The 17315-nt window shown below is 49.6% G+C and overlaps 1 protein-coding gene and 1 pseudogene across 15 annotated transcripts in view; both read right to left on the bottom strand.

Moving 5' to 3' along the window:
* TACC2 (transforming acidic coiled-coil containing protein 2) overlaps window positions 1-17315 on the bottom strand; it is a 206033-nt gene that overhangs the window by 142901 nt on the left and 45817 nt on the right. For 14 of the 15 annotated variants that reach the window (XM_077877359.1, XM_077877369.1, XM_077877365.1 and 11 more), the window contains one exon: window positions 281-5551. In XM_077877359.1, the coding sequence (XP_077733485.1) occupies window positions 281-5551 (5271 nt within the window). The remainder of the gene's footprint in view (window positions 1-280; window positions 5552-17315) is intronic. The other variant, XM_077877366.1, reaches the window with a different exon arrangement.
* Window positions 14223-14614, bottom strand: LOC144301005 (dolichyl-diphosphooligosaccharide--protein glycosyltransferase subunit TMEM258 pseudogene; annotated as a pseudogene).

Below are 17315 nucleotides of genomic sequence, written 5' to 3' on the forward strand. Positions count from 1 at the left end.
TCATGCTTTTCAGACAGTTTTAGTTAAATGAAGAACCCAGAGAGGGAACGGGACATGTCCAACAAAGAGCGCCCCAATTCCACCCATTTCTCTCACATTTTTCAGAATCTTAGCACATCCAGAGGTTGCAAGCAGGTACATTTAAGCAATTAGGTATAGAAAACTTAGCTTTTAAAAAAACCCACCCGTCTATTGGATTGACTCTCACCAACCGGGGTGGGAGTGCCTGAAGCTGGTCCCATGCCCCTCCCCGGGGTGGGGGATCTGTCCTTTTCTGTACCTTTCAGCGGGGAGCACTTCCAGAGCCAGGTGTTCAGGCTTCAGGTCCTGAGGTTCGTCAGGTCCTGGAGGTGAAGAGACTCGCGGCTTCTCGCCCCCGGCAGGAGTGGGGAGCTCCGGCCCGGGCTGCTCCTCAGCCAGCCGGTGCACAGCAGGGCTCTCCCCTCGCAGAGCGGCTGCATCCTCCGTGCCAGGGGCCCCAGCAGAGCAGCCTGCGTCCCCACGGGTCCCTGGCAGTGCCAGCCCATGAGCAGCGCCGCAGAACATCCTCGTAGTACCTGGCTCAGGCGGGTCACTAGACACACGTGCCCCGGTGTCAGCTGTGCTCAAGGTGACGTCACCCTCTGCCTCCCCAGCAGCTCCTGAGCCAGGCTCCAAGGGAGTGGCTGTTCCTTCTGCAGCCTGCAGCTCAGGGCCACACTGCTTGCCCAGGGCATTTTGTGTTTCTGAGATCCCGGCACCACCTCCACGCCTCTGCTCATCCCCAAGTGTGTCGGGGGTCTGGGGCTCACTGATGGCCTTGGCCACAATCGAAACATCCCCATGGGGAGATGATGCTCCCAGGGCAGAGGTGGACACGGGCATGTCACCTGGACCCTCTGTGTGAGCAAAGGCCCAGGCACCATCCTTTCCGGGTTGACTGTCGCTGGTGAGTGTTTCCTGGTGGTGGGTTTCAGGAGGAATTCTATCTTCTGGAACCGAGGTCCCTTCTCGGTGGCTCTGGGGAACCACCTGGAAGTCAGCAGCCTTTTCCATGGGAGTCTCCTGAACAGCTGCCGGCAGGGCAGGACCCGAAGCTAACTTCTGCTGGCCTCCACCCTGCTGTGAGTGGGCCAGGCCTCCAGGCGCGGGCTTGGCCTCCCCAGCCCCCTCTGGCTTCTCACTTTCCTGCAGCATCTGTGGGACACCAGTCATTTCCTTCCCCACACGGGCACCTGGCAGGTTCTGCTCTGCGGCACCCGGCAGCTTTCCTGGAGCGGGATCCTGGGGAACCAGACAGGGGATCTCAGCCTCTGTAGGCAACTCTTGCTTCTTCTCCTTTGCATCCACCCTGAGTCCAGCAGGAAGGGCGGGGAGAGGGGCCATGGCCACTCCTTGAGCCCCATCTGGAGGCTTCTCTGGGCGTGGCCCGGCGAGGTCCTCGCCTCTCACGCTCCCCTCGGCTCCTGCCTTTTCTCCCACTGCACTCTGGGGCCGATCGGCGGTCAGGGCCCTGAGCACAGACTTCTCAAAGATCTTGGTGATGTGCTCCCTGAAGTCAGGGAGTCCAGTGATGATGCTGATCTGCTTAGAGCTTGCGTCCACACCACCTGGTGCGCCCCTCCTCGGATCCTTGGAAGGGTCCACCACGCTCTTCCTGCTGCTCTCCGGCTCCCTTGCTGCCTCACCTGCTATGCTTTCCTCACTGGCTGGGCGAGCTAGCATCTCATGGGGTCCTGTGCCCACACCAGGCGCTCTTGCCTCTTCCTCCTCCCCTGTCACCTGCTTACTCTTGGTCAGAAGCAGCGCCCTGTCCAGGTAGGGGATGGAGTCCAAGGGTCCCTCCAAGTTTCCAGCTCTGGGGCTCCCATGGCTGGCGTGCACCGCAGAGCTCTCCCCACTGGCAGCTCCTGGTTGTGAGAGAGGGGCAAGCAAGCCTGCAGAAAGCTTCATGGAGGTGGCATTTCCCAGGGCCAGCAGAGGCTCTTCGACGGGACAAGGCCCTGCCCCTTTGCCGGCAGCACCATCGATATGCAGGTAAGGAGTGTCTGGAGCAGCCTCTTCTGGTGGCCCAGGTGGCAGGAGTTTCTTTGGGTTGGGGAGAGCCTGGGCTGCAGAAATATCCACCTTGCTGCAGGGAACCCCACCCAGCTCCCCGGCTGCTAGCAAGTCATTCTGGCTGCTGGCTGCAAGCTGCTCTGCTTGGCAGGGCTCACCTAGGGCCCAGATAGAAGCTTCCTTCCCCGGGGGGGCCTGCAGCTCCGTCTGAAGGGAGCCACAGCTCGGAGCAGCTTCTGCTGGCACCCCCAGAGCCCCCTGTGCCCCCAGCTCTCCTTCCTCAGCATTCCCACAGGTGTCAGCAGCCCCACAGTCAGCACCTCGATCCTCAGCGGCTGGGAAACTTCCAAGAAGCCTTGGGGCCCCAGCATCCGAGGCGGTGGGGGGCTGCATTTCCTCCTGCGGGGCCGGGCCCAGCTGCGGCCTGCCTGCGTGCCCTTCCCCGTGCGCCTCCGTGTCTGGGGCATCCTGGCTGGGTGCGCCCTGGGCGCTGGCCGGCGCTGGGGCTGGCGGGCCCTGAGCTGCGGCCCCGAGAGCTACTGAGTCAGGCCAACAAGGTGGGGTCCCCACTGTGTTCCCACTTGCCTTCTCCGTCTTACCCAACCCCTGGAGCGGGGCCCGAGCGTCAGCGGCTTCAGATCCTCCTACATCACTGAGACATGCTTCTTCATGCCGCCCGCTGGCTTTCGGCACATCTGCGGGCTCCTGCCAGGACTTGCTTGGGCCCTGCTCTGCGCAGCGACTCTCCTCTCTGTTCGAGTGACCTGCAAGAGGGGAGTCTTTTGAGGCTGCTGCTGCAGGTGGCGACACTCTGGAAGGCTGACTGCCACCGCACGCGCCCTCTTGCTCATTCTGCCCTCGTGCAGACAACTCTGGTCCTCCTGGGGCTGACGGCTCTGGATGCTCTGTCGGGGGACTCTCTGGAACTCTGTCCCCGGGAGCCGAACTGGGAGCATCACAGACACTGCCTTTGGGGAGCTCACCCTGAGGTTCTGATCTGGAAGCTTGTTCCTCTCTCCCACGAGTGGGCAAGCACACAACATCCAGGGGTTCCACAGGTAGGTGGATTCCAGAAGCGTCTAGGTTCCTAAAACCTGGACTACCCGGAAAAGTCTCTTTCTCATTTTCACACTGCTGGGGCTCCCCCCTGAGCATGTCAGAGATGGATGCTTCTGGTTCTGATTGCAATGGCTGGAGATGGTTCTGCGAAGATGCTGAGGGTCCCTCAGAAGCAGCTCCTTGTGTCTTGTCATCATTCAGGCAGGACAGGTTTCCTTGCTGATCTTGCTCCAGGCTGAGCATCATAAGCCCACAGTCCACTGCCAAATTCTCCCCCTCGGGGGGATGTGGCCCTTCAGCATGGACTTCCTGACCAGCTGCCTCTTGCCCCAGCCCACGAGGTTGGCCTGGGGATGTCAGCAAGCCGTCCCCGTCACAGCTGCCGGGCCTCTGTGCAGATGGGTGGCTCCTCATCTTTGTGTCAGATGTGCTCTCCACCTCCTGGGCTTTGGGGGTGACCTCGGCAGCAGGAGTTGACAGGAAATCTGATTTCTCAGATTCTAAAGCAGGAAGATAGTCCATTCTCTCCAATCCCCTCACGTCCTGAAGGGTGTCGGGACACGGGGCCTGCAGTCCCGGCCCCTCCCAGACAGCTTCTTTGGGAAGAATGTGTTCACCAGTTCCATCCGGCCCAGGCGGCAGGATGAGATCCTTCTCGGGGAGCTTGTGCAGTGAGCCAGATGCATGGACCACATGGGCTTCTCCCATCGTCCCACAGGTCACCGAGCTTCTAGCTGTATCTTCTAATGGAGGGCCAGGCCTATCGGCGTGCCCAGGACCCTCCTTTCTGAGTGGCTGTGCTGAGTCTGTGCTGGAATGCACTTTGCTCTCCACATCATGGCTTAGCTTTGAAACCTCATCTTTTTCCGCCTCCAGCTTGGGCTTGCAGCCTAAAGCCCTGGGTTGCTCTCTTCCTGGGTTCTCAGGATCTCCACTGTCAAGTGGCTCTGGGACTTCTTCCTCTCCCTTGGAGTTGGCCTCAGATAGTTTACCTTCCTCTCCAGCCACAGCTGGGCTTTCAGGGGCCATGGCTTCCTCCTTCGACCCTAGGGAGTTTCTGGCACTTTCATCTGATACACTGGCTGGGAATGGGGGAAGTACCCCTTGTTGGACTTTCTGGTCCCTAATTGAGACCTCTCCCCTGTCGTCCTGGGGCAAAGGGGCAGGACCCTCTCCACGGTTCCCATCTAGACCCTCTCGCTCACTTCTGAGATCTGACGCGAGCTTCTCCTGTCCTGCCAACCCTGCATCTGCTAGCTCTTTGGCCAGATCCGTAAGAACTGGCATCTCAGCCCCAGAAACCATCTCCCTGGTCAACCAGCTGGATTCTTCTGTGGCAACAGAGGCCTGAGCGGCTGGCAGTGAAGCAGAATCTGAAGCCGGACCTGTTTCCTCCATCAGTGCAAGTGGGGAAGGCTCTGTGCTCACAAGCAAAGCCCCCTCGGGTGGGTTGCCTGCTGCAGCACAGACAGCTGGGCTGGGCTCGCTCCCCTGCCCCCATGTCTGCAAGTGGCCCTGAGCATCGCTGGTACCCACAGTCTCCTTCCCAGAGTCCCCAGCCCCAGGTGTCGGGGCAGGACTCAGAGAATCCCAGGGCAGCTCGACGTGCACCAGATGTGCTCCCGTTTGCTGCTGGCAGCTTTCCCAGGAATTTGTGTCCGCTTCTCCGGCCGTCCCAGTGGGGTGGCAGGCCCTGAGGAATCCCGAGTCATCAGCGAAAGCCTGAGGCGGCACCTCCACTTGGCATTTTTCCTTGTCAGAGGCTGTGGGGGCTGGATCTGGCGGAGTCGGGGTCTCAGGCTTTGTGGGGGACTCCTCCAGACCAGATGAGCTCGCCTTGCCTGGTTGAGCTGCAGCAGGGGCCCTCGGGGCCTCTTGCACAGAAGTCGCCCCCTGCCTGGACTCTGCCGGGGGAAGGCCACCTGCAGCCTCGTTCCCTTGGGACTCAAAACCACCAGGCTGACCATCTTTTCCACACAGCTGTCCCTTCATCAGCTCTTGAGGAGGCGCCGGTGAAACCTCTGGCAACTGGTCAGTGCAGCTGGAGGAAGACGATTTATGCCCCTCTTGGTCCAGGCCTCTCCCTCTGCCGGCACTGGGGACGATGGCATCTGCTTCGCACTGAGTAGAACTGCCCCCTTCGGGGACAGGTGCTGTTGGGGCATCCCCATGGGCACCTGGGGAAGGTTCCCTCCTGGGGTGTTGGATGAGGGGCCAATCTTCAGGTGCTGCTACTGGGCTTGCCAAGCAACCTTCCGGGGGGCCCTCGGTAAAGGGCATGGAGGCTGACGGGCACTCCTGCTCCCAGGGCACTGGGGGGCAGGGCAGTGGAGAACCTTCTGGGCCCCTGGCTTCCTGTGGGCGTTTGCTGGGCTCAGTCACCTCCAGGGACACGATGCCCGGATCCAGGCAGGCAGCACCCTCAGAAGTGGAGCAGGAGCCTCGGTGCCCGGTGCTGCCAACAATGAAAACATTTGATGTTTCATTCATTCTCATGGATGTGCATCCAGAGCCACATCACAAGCAGAATCACCCCCACCCTTTCCCCACTAAAGACCATAGAACACAGCATCCCCACGCAGCTCATTCCTCTCCATGATGAGACCACGCCCCCAACCCTCCCCCTCCCACAAGCATCCACGTGCCCCTACTTTCTCCAAAATTCAATGCCGGGAATCTCAAACATTCAGCTTGGAGCATTCCATGCTGGTCAGTTGTGAACAGGGAAATATGAAAATACATTCACCGTAGTCCAAAAGGCAGGAGAATCAGAAAGTGTTCAGTGGGTACACACCATAATAGAGGGTTTGAACCACTTCTGCTAACTTACAAGGTGGTCCTAAGTACTTAATGACGATCTTTAGATGTTCAGGGAAAAGGACACAAGGGGCCAAAGCCAGGCTTTGAAATAAAGAGCTATTTTTGATAATAGTTGACAATTCAACATGTGGTACTGCAAGAGGCATTGTCCAAAGATCAATTCTGTTTAGCTATATATAAAATTGTTGGGAGCTGAATTACCTTCATGCCAATACTTGTCTTATTTGTCTTCACTTGAACTTACTTAGCAGGACAGCACATAAGGCAAAGCTATGGGGAACTTAGGGGAACATGGCTCAGAATTATGGATTTGCTGTAGCTATCCAGTTACTGTCAGGTCATTCATCACATGCCATATTTGGACTGGGTTTCTACATGGTTTTCATCAAGTGCATTTTTAAAATGTTTAAATAATAGATGGCCCATACAAAATTTTGAAGATGTAGGAAAAATATCTCGCTCAGGCTTGCCACCTGAAGGGTTCCGGTGAATTCCCTTCTTTTCTTACACAATTTGTTAAACAATGCAATTTTGTTATTTTTACATGGCTGTGATCCTATGTACTTGTTACGATTGCATATCTTTTAGCACCAAGAGAAATTGCTCAACACTAAGTTAATAGAAGTGTGGTTTTTCTAGGGCTTTTGCCATGTTCTTTAAAATTACTATAGGGAAAAAAATAAAATTATTATAGGGGGGAAAATCTATGGAATGCTCTTGCACCTGTTACTTATGTACACATTCACCCATTCACAGACCCACAGCGTTTTGAATGTGACCAGAGAAAAGATTCTACTCTACACATTCACTACCAGAAGTCTAGCTTTCCAATGCCAGGCAATGCATATACATTCATTTATCAGGGATGCATACAGTGGCAAAGCGAGACACATTTTTTTTTTAATTTATTAAGTTCTTTTTTTATTTGACAGAGAGAGAGCACGAGTGGGGGGAACAGCAGAGGAGGAGGGAGGAGCAGGGAGCTCGATGAGAGGCTCCATCCCAGGGCCCTGGGATCATGACCTGAGCCAAAGGCAGACACTTAACCGACTGAGCCAGACAGGTGCCCCTGGAATATATTCCTGTTAAAATTTAGAAATTGAATTGTATCCACCCTAAAATCCACATGTTGAAGTCCTAACTCCCAATGTGACTGTATTTGGAGATAAGGTCTTTCAGGCAATAAATAAAGTTAAATAAAGTCATAGGTGTTGAGTCCTCATGCCATCTAAGTGGTGCCCTAAAAGGAAGAGGAAGAGACACCAGGAGTGTGCTCACACAGAAAAAAACCATGAGGGGACACAGCAAGAAGCCACCATCTGCAAGCCAAGAAGAAAGGTCTCATCAGAACCCGACCCTGCCTTCACAATAGGTATATGGGTATTTATTGTACTCTCCTTGCAACATTTTGAGGTTTCACGTTTTCCAAAATGAAGGATTGTAAAATAATCTATATTGCCTCCAAGAATAAAAACTTCCAAGGAGGGAAACTGAATATTTGCCCGCCCCCCAATTCATATTCATGTGTTGACAGCTAATCCCCACCCCCCCAGATGGAATGAGGAAGTGGGGCCTTTGGGAGGTGACTTGTCCTGAAGATGAATGGGGCCATTAATGAGATGCATGGCCTTATAAAAGAGTCCCCAGAGAGTTCCCTGTCCCTTCTGCCATGGGAGGACACAGCAGAAAAAATATCTATGAACCAGGAAGCAGGATCTCACCAGATGGAATCTGCTGGCACCTTGATGTTGGATCTCCAGCCTCCAGAACTGTGAAATGGACTACCACCTAAGAAATGGACTCCCCATCTTTGGGGGAGGGGGGGTGTGTACACGTCATCATTACACCCAACATCCTCACTTAACGCCTGTCGCTGCACATATGACACACGAATGATGTGTCTGAAGCACTAAAGATATTTAAGATGGACCCAAGGAAGAGGTGGCTCCTGTTTCAACCAGATTCCTTATTTTCAGACCCAAAAACAGAGCTGACAAGGGCAAAGAAGAGAAAACTCTGAGGGTGAGTTATACAAATCTCTTTAATCCTCAGCTGGCCACAAGGACAGCTGCACCCAGAAAGCCCTGGCCCAGCGCTGATGGCTGCATGTGGAGCCACTCCGAAACCAGGCCCAGGAGGGCTCCAGGCTGCAGGGCTGTTGGATTGTTCTGGAACCAACAACTCTGCACTCTGCATTTGGCCAGTTTGCTTTTTACAAGCACTTTACATTTTGAGTCCCCCTCATTAGCTAGGGGTCACACCCTTTAGCAGTTAATGAGATTAATGGTGTGTAATTCAGAAATGAAGTGCTCCTGCATATGTCTGCTTGCTCCAGAAGCACAGAACACAACCCACCCCACACGGGTAATAATAAAAATAAAACCACTTCTTCATCCCTGCCTCCGACAGGAGCTGCCAGCTTAGAGGGAGAATGCGGCCTCCCTTCAGGCGGAATGAAGTCTTCAGGCGGAATGAAGTCTTTATAATTTGGGGACAAGATAATAGATTTATTCAATTTGGGCACCTTGAAAACTTGTGGGTCTTATCAGAAAACAACCAGGAGCAAATTCCCACTGAGTGTGAGGCACACGACTCCCCCCCCCCCCCATAGAAAACCTGCTTGTTTTACTTAGCATAAGCTGAGCCACAGCAATTTCTTTGATTGCCCATCCGAAGCAATTTTTAAAACCAGATTAAGCCACTTGTCAGAAGCAAGTTTGCCTAAGGGCAGGAAAAATCCTAAGAACTGATCCGTGAGGGCTCTGCATTAATTGAAGCTTACATAATGTCCTTTTATACTTCAAGATTGTATCGAAACGTGTGGGATGGAGATTCTGCTCAGAATCCAAAGGCCAGCTCTTGTGGGCTGGGCATCGCCCAACTCTCAATGGAAGGCTTTCAGCCTGTAGGGGGCGCTGCCTTTGAGTTGAGGTTATAGGAGGAGGCTGGCCGTGGTCTCCTCTGTGCAGACCAGATACCCCCAGCCCAACAAAGGGAGAAGCATAGGGTAAAGCAACCTGGGAAGAGAGGTGATTTGTTGCAGCCTAGTTCTGAGCAGACAACGGAGATGCACTCTCCACTACCCTAGCTGGAGACAGCAACTTCCAGATGGGTTCCTAAGTGCACAGTTCTGAAGACATACACTTGAGCCAACCAGGAATGTTCGGGGAAGGAGGCTGGTTGAGAAAAAACAAGCATGGCCCTTGAACTTGCAGGCTTCAAGGGAACCAGCAAAACCAGGAAGCAAAATTGTCATGATGGAGAGTTGCCACCTGCTGAGCATTTATCACGGATGCTAAGCACTTTCCAGTTATGATTGCGCACAATCCACTCAGTAGCGCTGCAGAGTAGATGGCCCTCATTGCACACATGTAGAAATAGTCCCAGAGCACTTTCATTTTTTTTAAAGATTTATTTATTTACTTATTTATGATAGACAGAGAGAGAGAGAGAGAGAGAGAGAGAGGCAGAGACACAGGAGGAGGGAGAAGCAGGCTCCATGCAGGGAGCCCGACGCGGGACTCGATCCCGGGACTCCAGGATCGCGCCCTGGGCCAAAGGCAGACGCTAAACTGCTGAGCCACCCAGAGATCCCCCCCAGAGAGCTTTCAGACTGGACCCAGGGGCTCAGAGCTCCTGAGGCAAACAAAGCAAGCTGGAGCCCCGCACACTGCCTGGCTCCAGGGTCCTGCCACCTCCTGCTTCCCTGTACTTGTTGACTTCACGCCTTCTGGACGGGCACTCTAGCCTCTTCTCCCATGCACTCTGGCTGCATCATTCTGTTTCCCAATCTGCAGCCAGAGCAAAACGGCTTAGAAATAGAAGCCTAATCCCACCACCCTCGTGGGATATCTCTCCAGTGGTTTCACTTTGCAATCAGCTGTGGCCCTTGCCTACCTTTCCTGTCTCGTCCCACTCAGACCTCCCCATCTGTGCATCTGCCTGGAGCCTGGATTCCTCATACTCTTCCCCGGCAGGTCCCAGCCCTACTCATCACTGGTCAACAAAGCCCTCCTGGCCTGGCCACTTGGATCAGATCTGCTTTCACAGGCCCACCTAGTGATGGCTGTAGTCACAGTTGCCATCAACATGGATCGATGATCATTCCCTCCATTGGAGTATAATGAAGACTAAGTCTTGTTTCTTTACAATATTGTATCCCCAGTATCTAGCATATAGCAAACATTGAATATACGAATGTATGAGTAGATGCACAGGTGGATGGATGGATGGATGGATGGATGGATAGATGGATGGCTAGGTGGATGGGTGATTGGTGGATGGATGACTGGATGCCTGGATGGCTGGATAGTTGGATGAATGGTTGGTAGATGGCTGGCTGGCTAAAGGAATGGCTGGATGGTTGGGTGACTGGTAAATGGATGACTGGATGAACGGATGGATGGTTGAATGAATGGATGAACGGTTGGTGGATGGATGATTGGGTAGATGAATGCCTGAATGGGCAGATACAAATGAACCCAAATCAAAGATTCTAAATATGCAGAAATGCTCCCAAGTCATGGTTGTTTGATGTGACAATCTCAGCATTCTAGTAACCTGTTTTGTCCAAATTCTTCATTTTACTGCTGAAGATCCAGGAAAATGAGGCTCAGAAAAAGCAAAGTACTTTTGTTTAAACGCTTCTTGAGGCTAAGGCAGCACTTTTCTACCACAAGTCCCTGTGCACACTGGTGGGTCTGATGAGTTTAGGGGGTGCGCTGCAAGAAATTTGTTACTAATTATAAAGTACAGAAGTCTGTGAATGATTTGTTATTTTCATAAATTAGTGTAATTGAAAAGATTAGAAGATTTCCCCACATAACATCATCACTGTTACTCATTGCATTCCAATGTTCTTTCTGGAAAAGGAAAGCAAGGGGTAGAGAGAGATCCTGTGACTTCCACTGCAGCCCCTGGAAACCACCAGTCCAAATATACTGTTACCAGTTGTGGCAGCTGGGGTGGTGATGAGAGGGCTCTGGGCTGGGGGTGGTCCTCAGCTGCATGTATTTCTGCCTTGGCCCATAAATTTGGGGTTTTTCTGACACAGCTGAGCTCTCAAAGAAAGTATGACACTCTGCCCTATTCTCCCTTAGGGTTATCCCCCAGGAAGAAGTGAGACTCCTCTGATTGGTGAGAGGGGGAAATCAGCCCCCATAGATACAGTTTCCACACAGGTGGGGGTTAAGGTGCTCCAGGTCGCAGAGATAAGAAGTGCCTTCCCCCAGCTGCCTGCCAAGTGACAGGCTCTCTGGAGCTGACCCTCCCCAGGCTTCATGGCACCCTGTGCTTGTCCACACCCTGGCACTGGGTGGGGAAGATTAGCTCAGGGGGCAGTATCAGGAGCCCCATTTTTATTTATCTGCTTAAAGCTGGCTCTCTTCTCCTTTCAGACTCCGGTGCCAATTTCATGATTGAGTAAGAATCTGGTGGGAAGGGATGTGATGAATTAGCTCCCCAAACCCCAAGAGCAGTTTAGGATGACTGTGTTGTTTTATTTCTCCCATAAGTTTTCAGGACTTGCCAACATCTGAATGAACCCATGGGTCATGTTGTACATGTGACTTTTCTTCAGTAGAAGGAAGGCCGAGACCCCAACCAAAGAAAGAAAACTGACCTCCAAAATGTTTTCAGTTCTTCCAAACATGGAATCAGGACAAACCTGGTTACTTTGGGGATCGTGTCGATCTTCACAATGACACAGCTAAATGGCTAATCACCCAACCAATTCACTGTCTTTAGTCTTGTCCTTTACTTTGTATTTTTTCTCTCTGTGGATCATAAGTCTGGTAACCAATATGCTCTAGGGTTATAAATAACTATGATTCTTGGAGATACTCTACTCTCTATGAGATGCTCACTTCCCAGTTTTCCTTTCTTTCTCTTTTCTATCCCAAACTAAGAAGACTGCCTAAGAAAATGGTTCCTCAAGAACTTGATATATGAGGAGTGCGTGGGTGGCTCAGTTGGTTAAGGATCTGACACTTGATTTCAGTTCAGGTCATGACCCCAGGGCTGTGAGATTGAGCCCTACGTCGAGTTCCCCGCTCAGCACAAAGTCTGCTTGGGATTCTCCCTCTTTCTCTGCCTCCCAGCCCTCTTACTCATGCACACACACACACACACACACACACTCTTTCTCTCAATAAATAAATACATACATACATACAATCTTAAAAAATAGAGAACTTGATACATGATTGGGCCAACTATGATAGATCATTCTGGATCAATTACTAATGACTAACAAGAGTTGTGTAAGATACGTTCTCCATTTTTTCAATTCTATCAGAAGCTTTTAAACACTGAACTCCATGTTTCTCATAATATGATTGTTAGATGTCCAAGAAAGCAGTGTCCCTGCTCTTTAGATGATACAGGAAGCACTAGATGAAGCATGATTAAACAAGTTTCTTTACTGTAGGACTTCTCAGTGCCTTTGAGATACCACCACACATTGTGAATCAACAAGAAGATATGTGCACAGTGTTTTCCAAACTTAGCGTTTCTCAAAAATCTTCCTCTGCCTCCCCCCTTTTAAAAAGATTTTATTTATTTATTCATGAGAGACACAGAGAGAGAGAGAAAGAGGCAGAGACACAGGCAGAGGGAGAAGCAGGCTCCATGCAGGGAGCCCAATGTAGGACTCAATCCTGGGGCTCCAGGATCACGCCCTGGGCTGAAGACGGCGCTAAACTGCTGAGCCACCCGGGTTGCGCTCTGCCCCCTTTTCTAATAGGGCATTTAGCGAGACTGGTGTGCCACACAGAGAACATAGGATGGGATGCACAGCCCTAAGTAAAAGGAAGATTTGGTAAAGACATTTCAGCTGTCCTTTAGAGAACTAGAAGGACAGTTCTGAAAACACACTATCAAAGCACCCCGTGTACTCACCTCTCACCTGCTCTGGAACAGAATATGCTTGTAAATCAAGAACATGTGAATAGCTTCTTTGTGCCTCAGAACAAGGCCAACTGAGGGCTCTGCACATTGGGAACTCCTTCCCCCTCCACGGTAACACTCCCTAACTCTCCTCTGCAATGAGAACCCCCAACTCTCCTCCACCACGGGATTTCCTCTTTCCCTCCTCCATGCTAAGACCCCCTTTCTCCCCTGAATGGTGTTTTCTATTCCCCTAAAGCCTGTGTGTAGACTCAGTACCTGCATGTTATCTTGTTTGTTTACGCACTTATTTTCCCACTGGGTACGACCTTCTGGATCTTGGAGGGAATTCATCTCATTTATTTTTATACCTCAGTCTAGCACTGGTACATACTCTGCTGAATGAATGATTCAATATGGAATGAATATAGAAACGAGAAATAATTTTTTTTAACTGACATAAAAAAACTCCTGTATTGTGAGTGGTACTGCCTATTCCAGGGACTTTGGGAAAGGATTTAAATTCCAAGTGATTCGTGCAGAGGAAAGAATTCTCAAGTTAATAAAGAGAGGGAAATTGCCAGGTCTCAACAACTAAACCTGGTATTTCACGGAGGAAGGTACCTCCTCAGAAACTTCTTTGCGATCTTAGTAGATTAGGGCCAATCTATACACACGGCCCTAATTTGTCCAAACAATGCTTCCTGCACAGAGACCAAGGAGCCCAGCGACCTTGGCAGCCCTGTCTGACTCAGCTTTGTATTTTTAATGTAGTTTTAACTCTTTCCTGTGCTCATTCTGTTACAGAATAAACAAAGACCACAATGCTTGAGCGACTCATGTAATAGCCGAGAGGAAAATAAATAAATCACCTTATTATTCAGTGCACACTCTGCCACATGAACTTAAGATGACTTCAAGGTCAACAGATCAGCCCATGTCAGAGACTCCATTATCCAGCAGAGTGGGGCAGGGGGGAAGGACAGGCAACTGGATTCCAAGAAAAATCCAAAAACTGTCTTCTAACCAATTTTTTCAGCATCTTTCTTGTGGAGTCCAAAAGACAGTGGACTAACACAATTTTGTGGTTCCCAGACTGATTATTGGAAGGGGCTGCTGGATTGTTGCACACAAGAGCTCCCCATAGAGAGATGTGGCACGAATCTACATCTCTTTCTGGGTGTCACTTGCATCTATCATTGTCCTTCCAATGCATCTAGATACTGTCATGACCAGACGCCAATTCATTTAAATGTGTTAACTTTTTTTTTAAACAGGGAAAGAGAGAGAGAAGTGGGGGGCAGGGAGAGAGAATCCTCAAGCAGACTCCCCACTGCATGCAGAGCCCAAAGTGGGACTTGATCCCATGACCCTGAGATCATGACCTAAGCCCAAACCACGAGTCGGTCACTCAACCAACTCTGCCACAGGTGCCCCTTTCTTAATTTCTTTTTTTTTGGTCACACATGTGGCTTTATTATGAGCAGCAGATGTGACACTTCCAGCAATAGTAAACAAATTATTTTACAAAAGCCGGAATGCAGGGAAGCCGCCTGGTTGGAACCCTTGGAAACTCATATATAGATGCCAACCCACAGCAGGTGGGAAGAAGATTCCAAAGCCCATGAAAAGCAAGGCCACCAAGGAGATGAGGAGCTCTTTGTAGATATTCTGAGTGCACTTGGTGGAGGTGACCTCATAAACAAAGAAGCAAGCAGTAAAGAACATGCCAATGGCCAACAACACCATGGGAAGATGGGAGAAGAGAGCTGGGTTCACTGGGCTGGTACCTGCTCTTGGCCTCGAGCTTCATTTTGCCAGGCACAGGGCCACCCATTGCTCTACCACTAGAATAACACATCAGCAATATTTTCTTATTTTTAGGTTAAAGCCTACAAATTACTCACAGAAAAATGCAAGCAGTGGTTTTTTTGTGTGCTTGGATTACGGTGGCATTTCTATTTTATTTTGACGTAAAGGAACAACAAATAATGGTAGACATATTTTTGTTAATATTCCTTCTTGATAAGACTTCTCATGTACATTAAAGTCATTTTCCTGCCTTTGTCAACACAGTAAAAGCAGAAAACATATTGGAATCTTCCCTTGATGACTGAAAAATCTTTCAGAGAATTTGGGGCATTCCCTGAACAAAATAATGTCACCAGTGTCACCTATGTGAGGCTCCATGCATGTGTACCGAGCTCAAAAAATGATAAAGGGTTTCTTTCTAGAATAAGTCTCAGTCACCAACCCACTGTAGATTTGCCTCTCTATAATCTCACTGTCCTAAATGTGTACAGGGTGGAGGGATTGATGAATCAACATCACCAAGAATCAAGCTAGTTCCATGTTAAAGGCATAAAAACCATCCCAGGCTCCTTCCCAACATTAACACAGCTGTAGTGATTATTTAAGAAGATTAACTCCTGTCAAAGTTGGCATTTGAGGCTGCAAAAAGAAAAGAGACTATCAGTGTCTAGAATGCAAGCTGCTCTTGAGAAGGAAAGAAAAACAACTCTTGCCCATGGCATCTTCTCCCTTATTATCTTTTTTTTTTTTTCTAGAAGTGTCTCCCCACCCCTCCCAAAGTAAATGCCAGGTGTTTTACTGCAGAGAAAGAAACTTGATCCGATGGCTTTTTGGTCTTTTCAGAGAGCTTGGGTTGGGAAGAGTCATATAAAGAATTGTTACCACAACAGGGGTTTGGACTAATGGGGGATCAGCTGCTACAGGAGATAGGAGAAACAGAGGTCTGTGATCCCTAGAGATGGAAAGCAACAGAGTAAGTGCTGCTTTTACCCCCATAAAGACCTGGAGAAAGCAGCCCAGGGAGAGCCCAAGAGTCTCCCAGACTTGAGGTGATGGAGCTGGGCATCTGAGAGCCAGAGAAGAGAAAGCTGGACAAAGACAGAACTCTGGGGATATCCAAGCTCTGATCAGCATGTATATGTACAAACACCACGTGAGATTAGGTTCAGACCACCTGAGAGGTTTATAGAGCAGAATCCTTAAAGCTAACACAGAGCTGGGAAGAGCTCCTGTTCCCACCCACCACAGTGCAAAAACCTCATAATTCATGTGACATCTGTTAGAGTACTAAGAAGAGCCTTGCCTCAGTAGTAGAAAAAATGAACCTGTGCTAAACACTGCTCTGGTCCCACCTAATGAAGTCCCGAAAGGATTAAGCTGTTCCAAATAACTGAACTGCATCCCAGAGCAAAGTTCAAGAATATTTATAAGAATACAAAAATATCCAGAATCCAAAAGCATAAAGCCCACAGTGTTTGGAATGCAAAGAAGCAGGGAAACATGACCCACAGTGAAAAGTAAACTCAATTTATCAAAACGAGCCCAGAAATTATGCAGATGAGAGAATTAGTACACAAGGACTTTTAAAAACATGTTATAATCATGTTATAATCATGTTAGGAGGCTAGAGGGAAGATTCAGCATGTTAAGTACAGACACGGAAGATATAAAAAAAGATCCCAATCAGGACGCAACTGGCTGGCTCAGTCGAGGAGCATGCAACTCTTTTTTTTTTTTTTTTTTTTTTTATGATAGTCACAGAGAGAGAAAGGGAGAGAGGCAGAGACATAGGCAGAGGGAGAGGCAGGCTCCATGCACCGGGAGCCTGATGTGGGATTCGATCCCGGGTCTCCAGATCGTGCCTTGGGGTCATGAGTCTGAGCCCTACACTGGGTTTAGGGATTACTTAAAAATAAAATCTTTAGGGGTGCCTGGGTGACTCAGTCAGTTAAACATCTGCCTTCAGCTCAGGTCATGATCTCCGGGTCCTGGGATCGAGTTCCACAGTGGACTCCCTGCTCAGCAGGGAGCCTGCTTCTCCCTCTCTGTCTGTCCCTCCTCCTGCTTGTATTCTCTCTCTCTCTCTCTCTCAAATAAATAAGTGAAATCGTTAAAAAAAATCCTAGTCACATATATCGAGATGAAAACTCCAATGTCTAAAATGAAAAACAAAAAATAAAAAAATAAAATGAAAAACACACTGGGTGGGATTAGTAACAGATTAGTCATTAGAGAGAAAAAGATTAGTGACCTTGAAGACATAGCAATAGAAATAGTCCAAAATGAAACACAGAGAAAAAAAGACAAAAAAAAAATTAAAAACCAAAAGAGAATATCAGTGAGTTGTGAGACAACTTCAAGTAGGCAGATATAGTCCACAAAGGCGGAAGGGAGATTTTAAAAAACTATTTGAGGAAATAACAGGTGAAAACTTTTCTAAAAATGATGTAAACTATAAGCAAGCAGATATAAGCACAGGAAACAAGAAGAAACATACACCAAGTCTCATCATAACCAAATTGCTTAAAACCAGTAAAAACATGAAAAATATTAAAAGCACACAGAGAAGAAAAGACAGAAGAACAAAAGAAAGGGTCACAGAAACTTGTCGGAAACCATATGTGCTGGAGTGCAGTGGGGCAGTATCTTTAGAGTAGTAAAAGAAAAAAGAACTATCTAGAACTCTTTGCCCAGCAAAAACA

The sequence above is a fragment of the Canis aureus genome, chromosome 29 (assembly GCF_053574225.1).
Source record: "Canis aureus isolate CA01 chromosome 29, VMU_Caureus_v.1.0, whole genome shotgun sequence".
Lineage (NCBI taxonomy): Eukaryota > Metazoa > Chordata > Mammalia > Carnivora > Canidae > Canis > Canis aureus.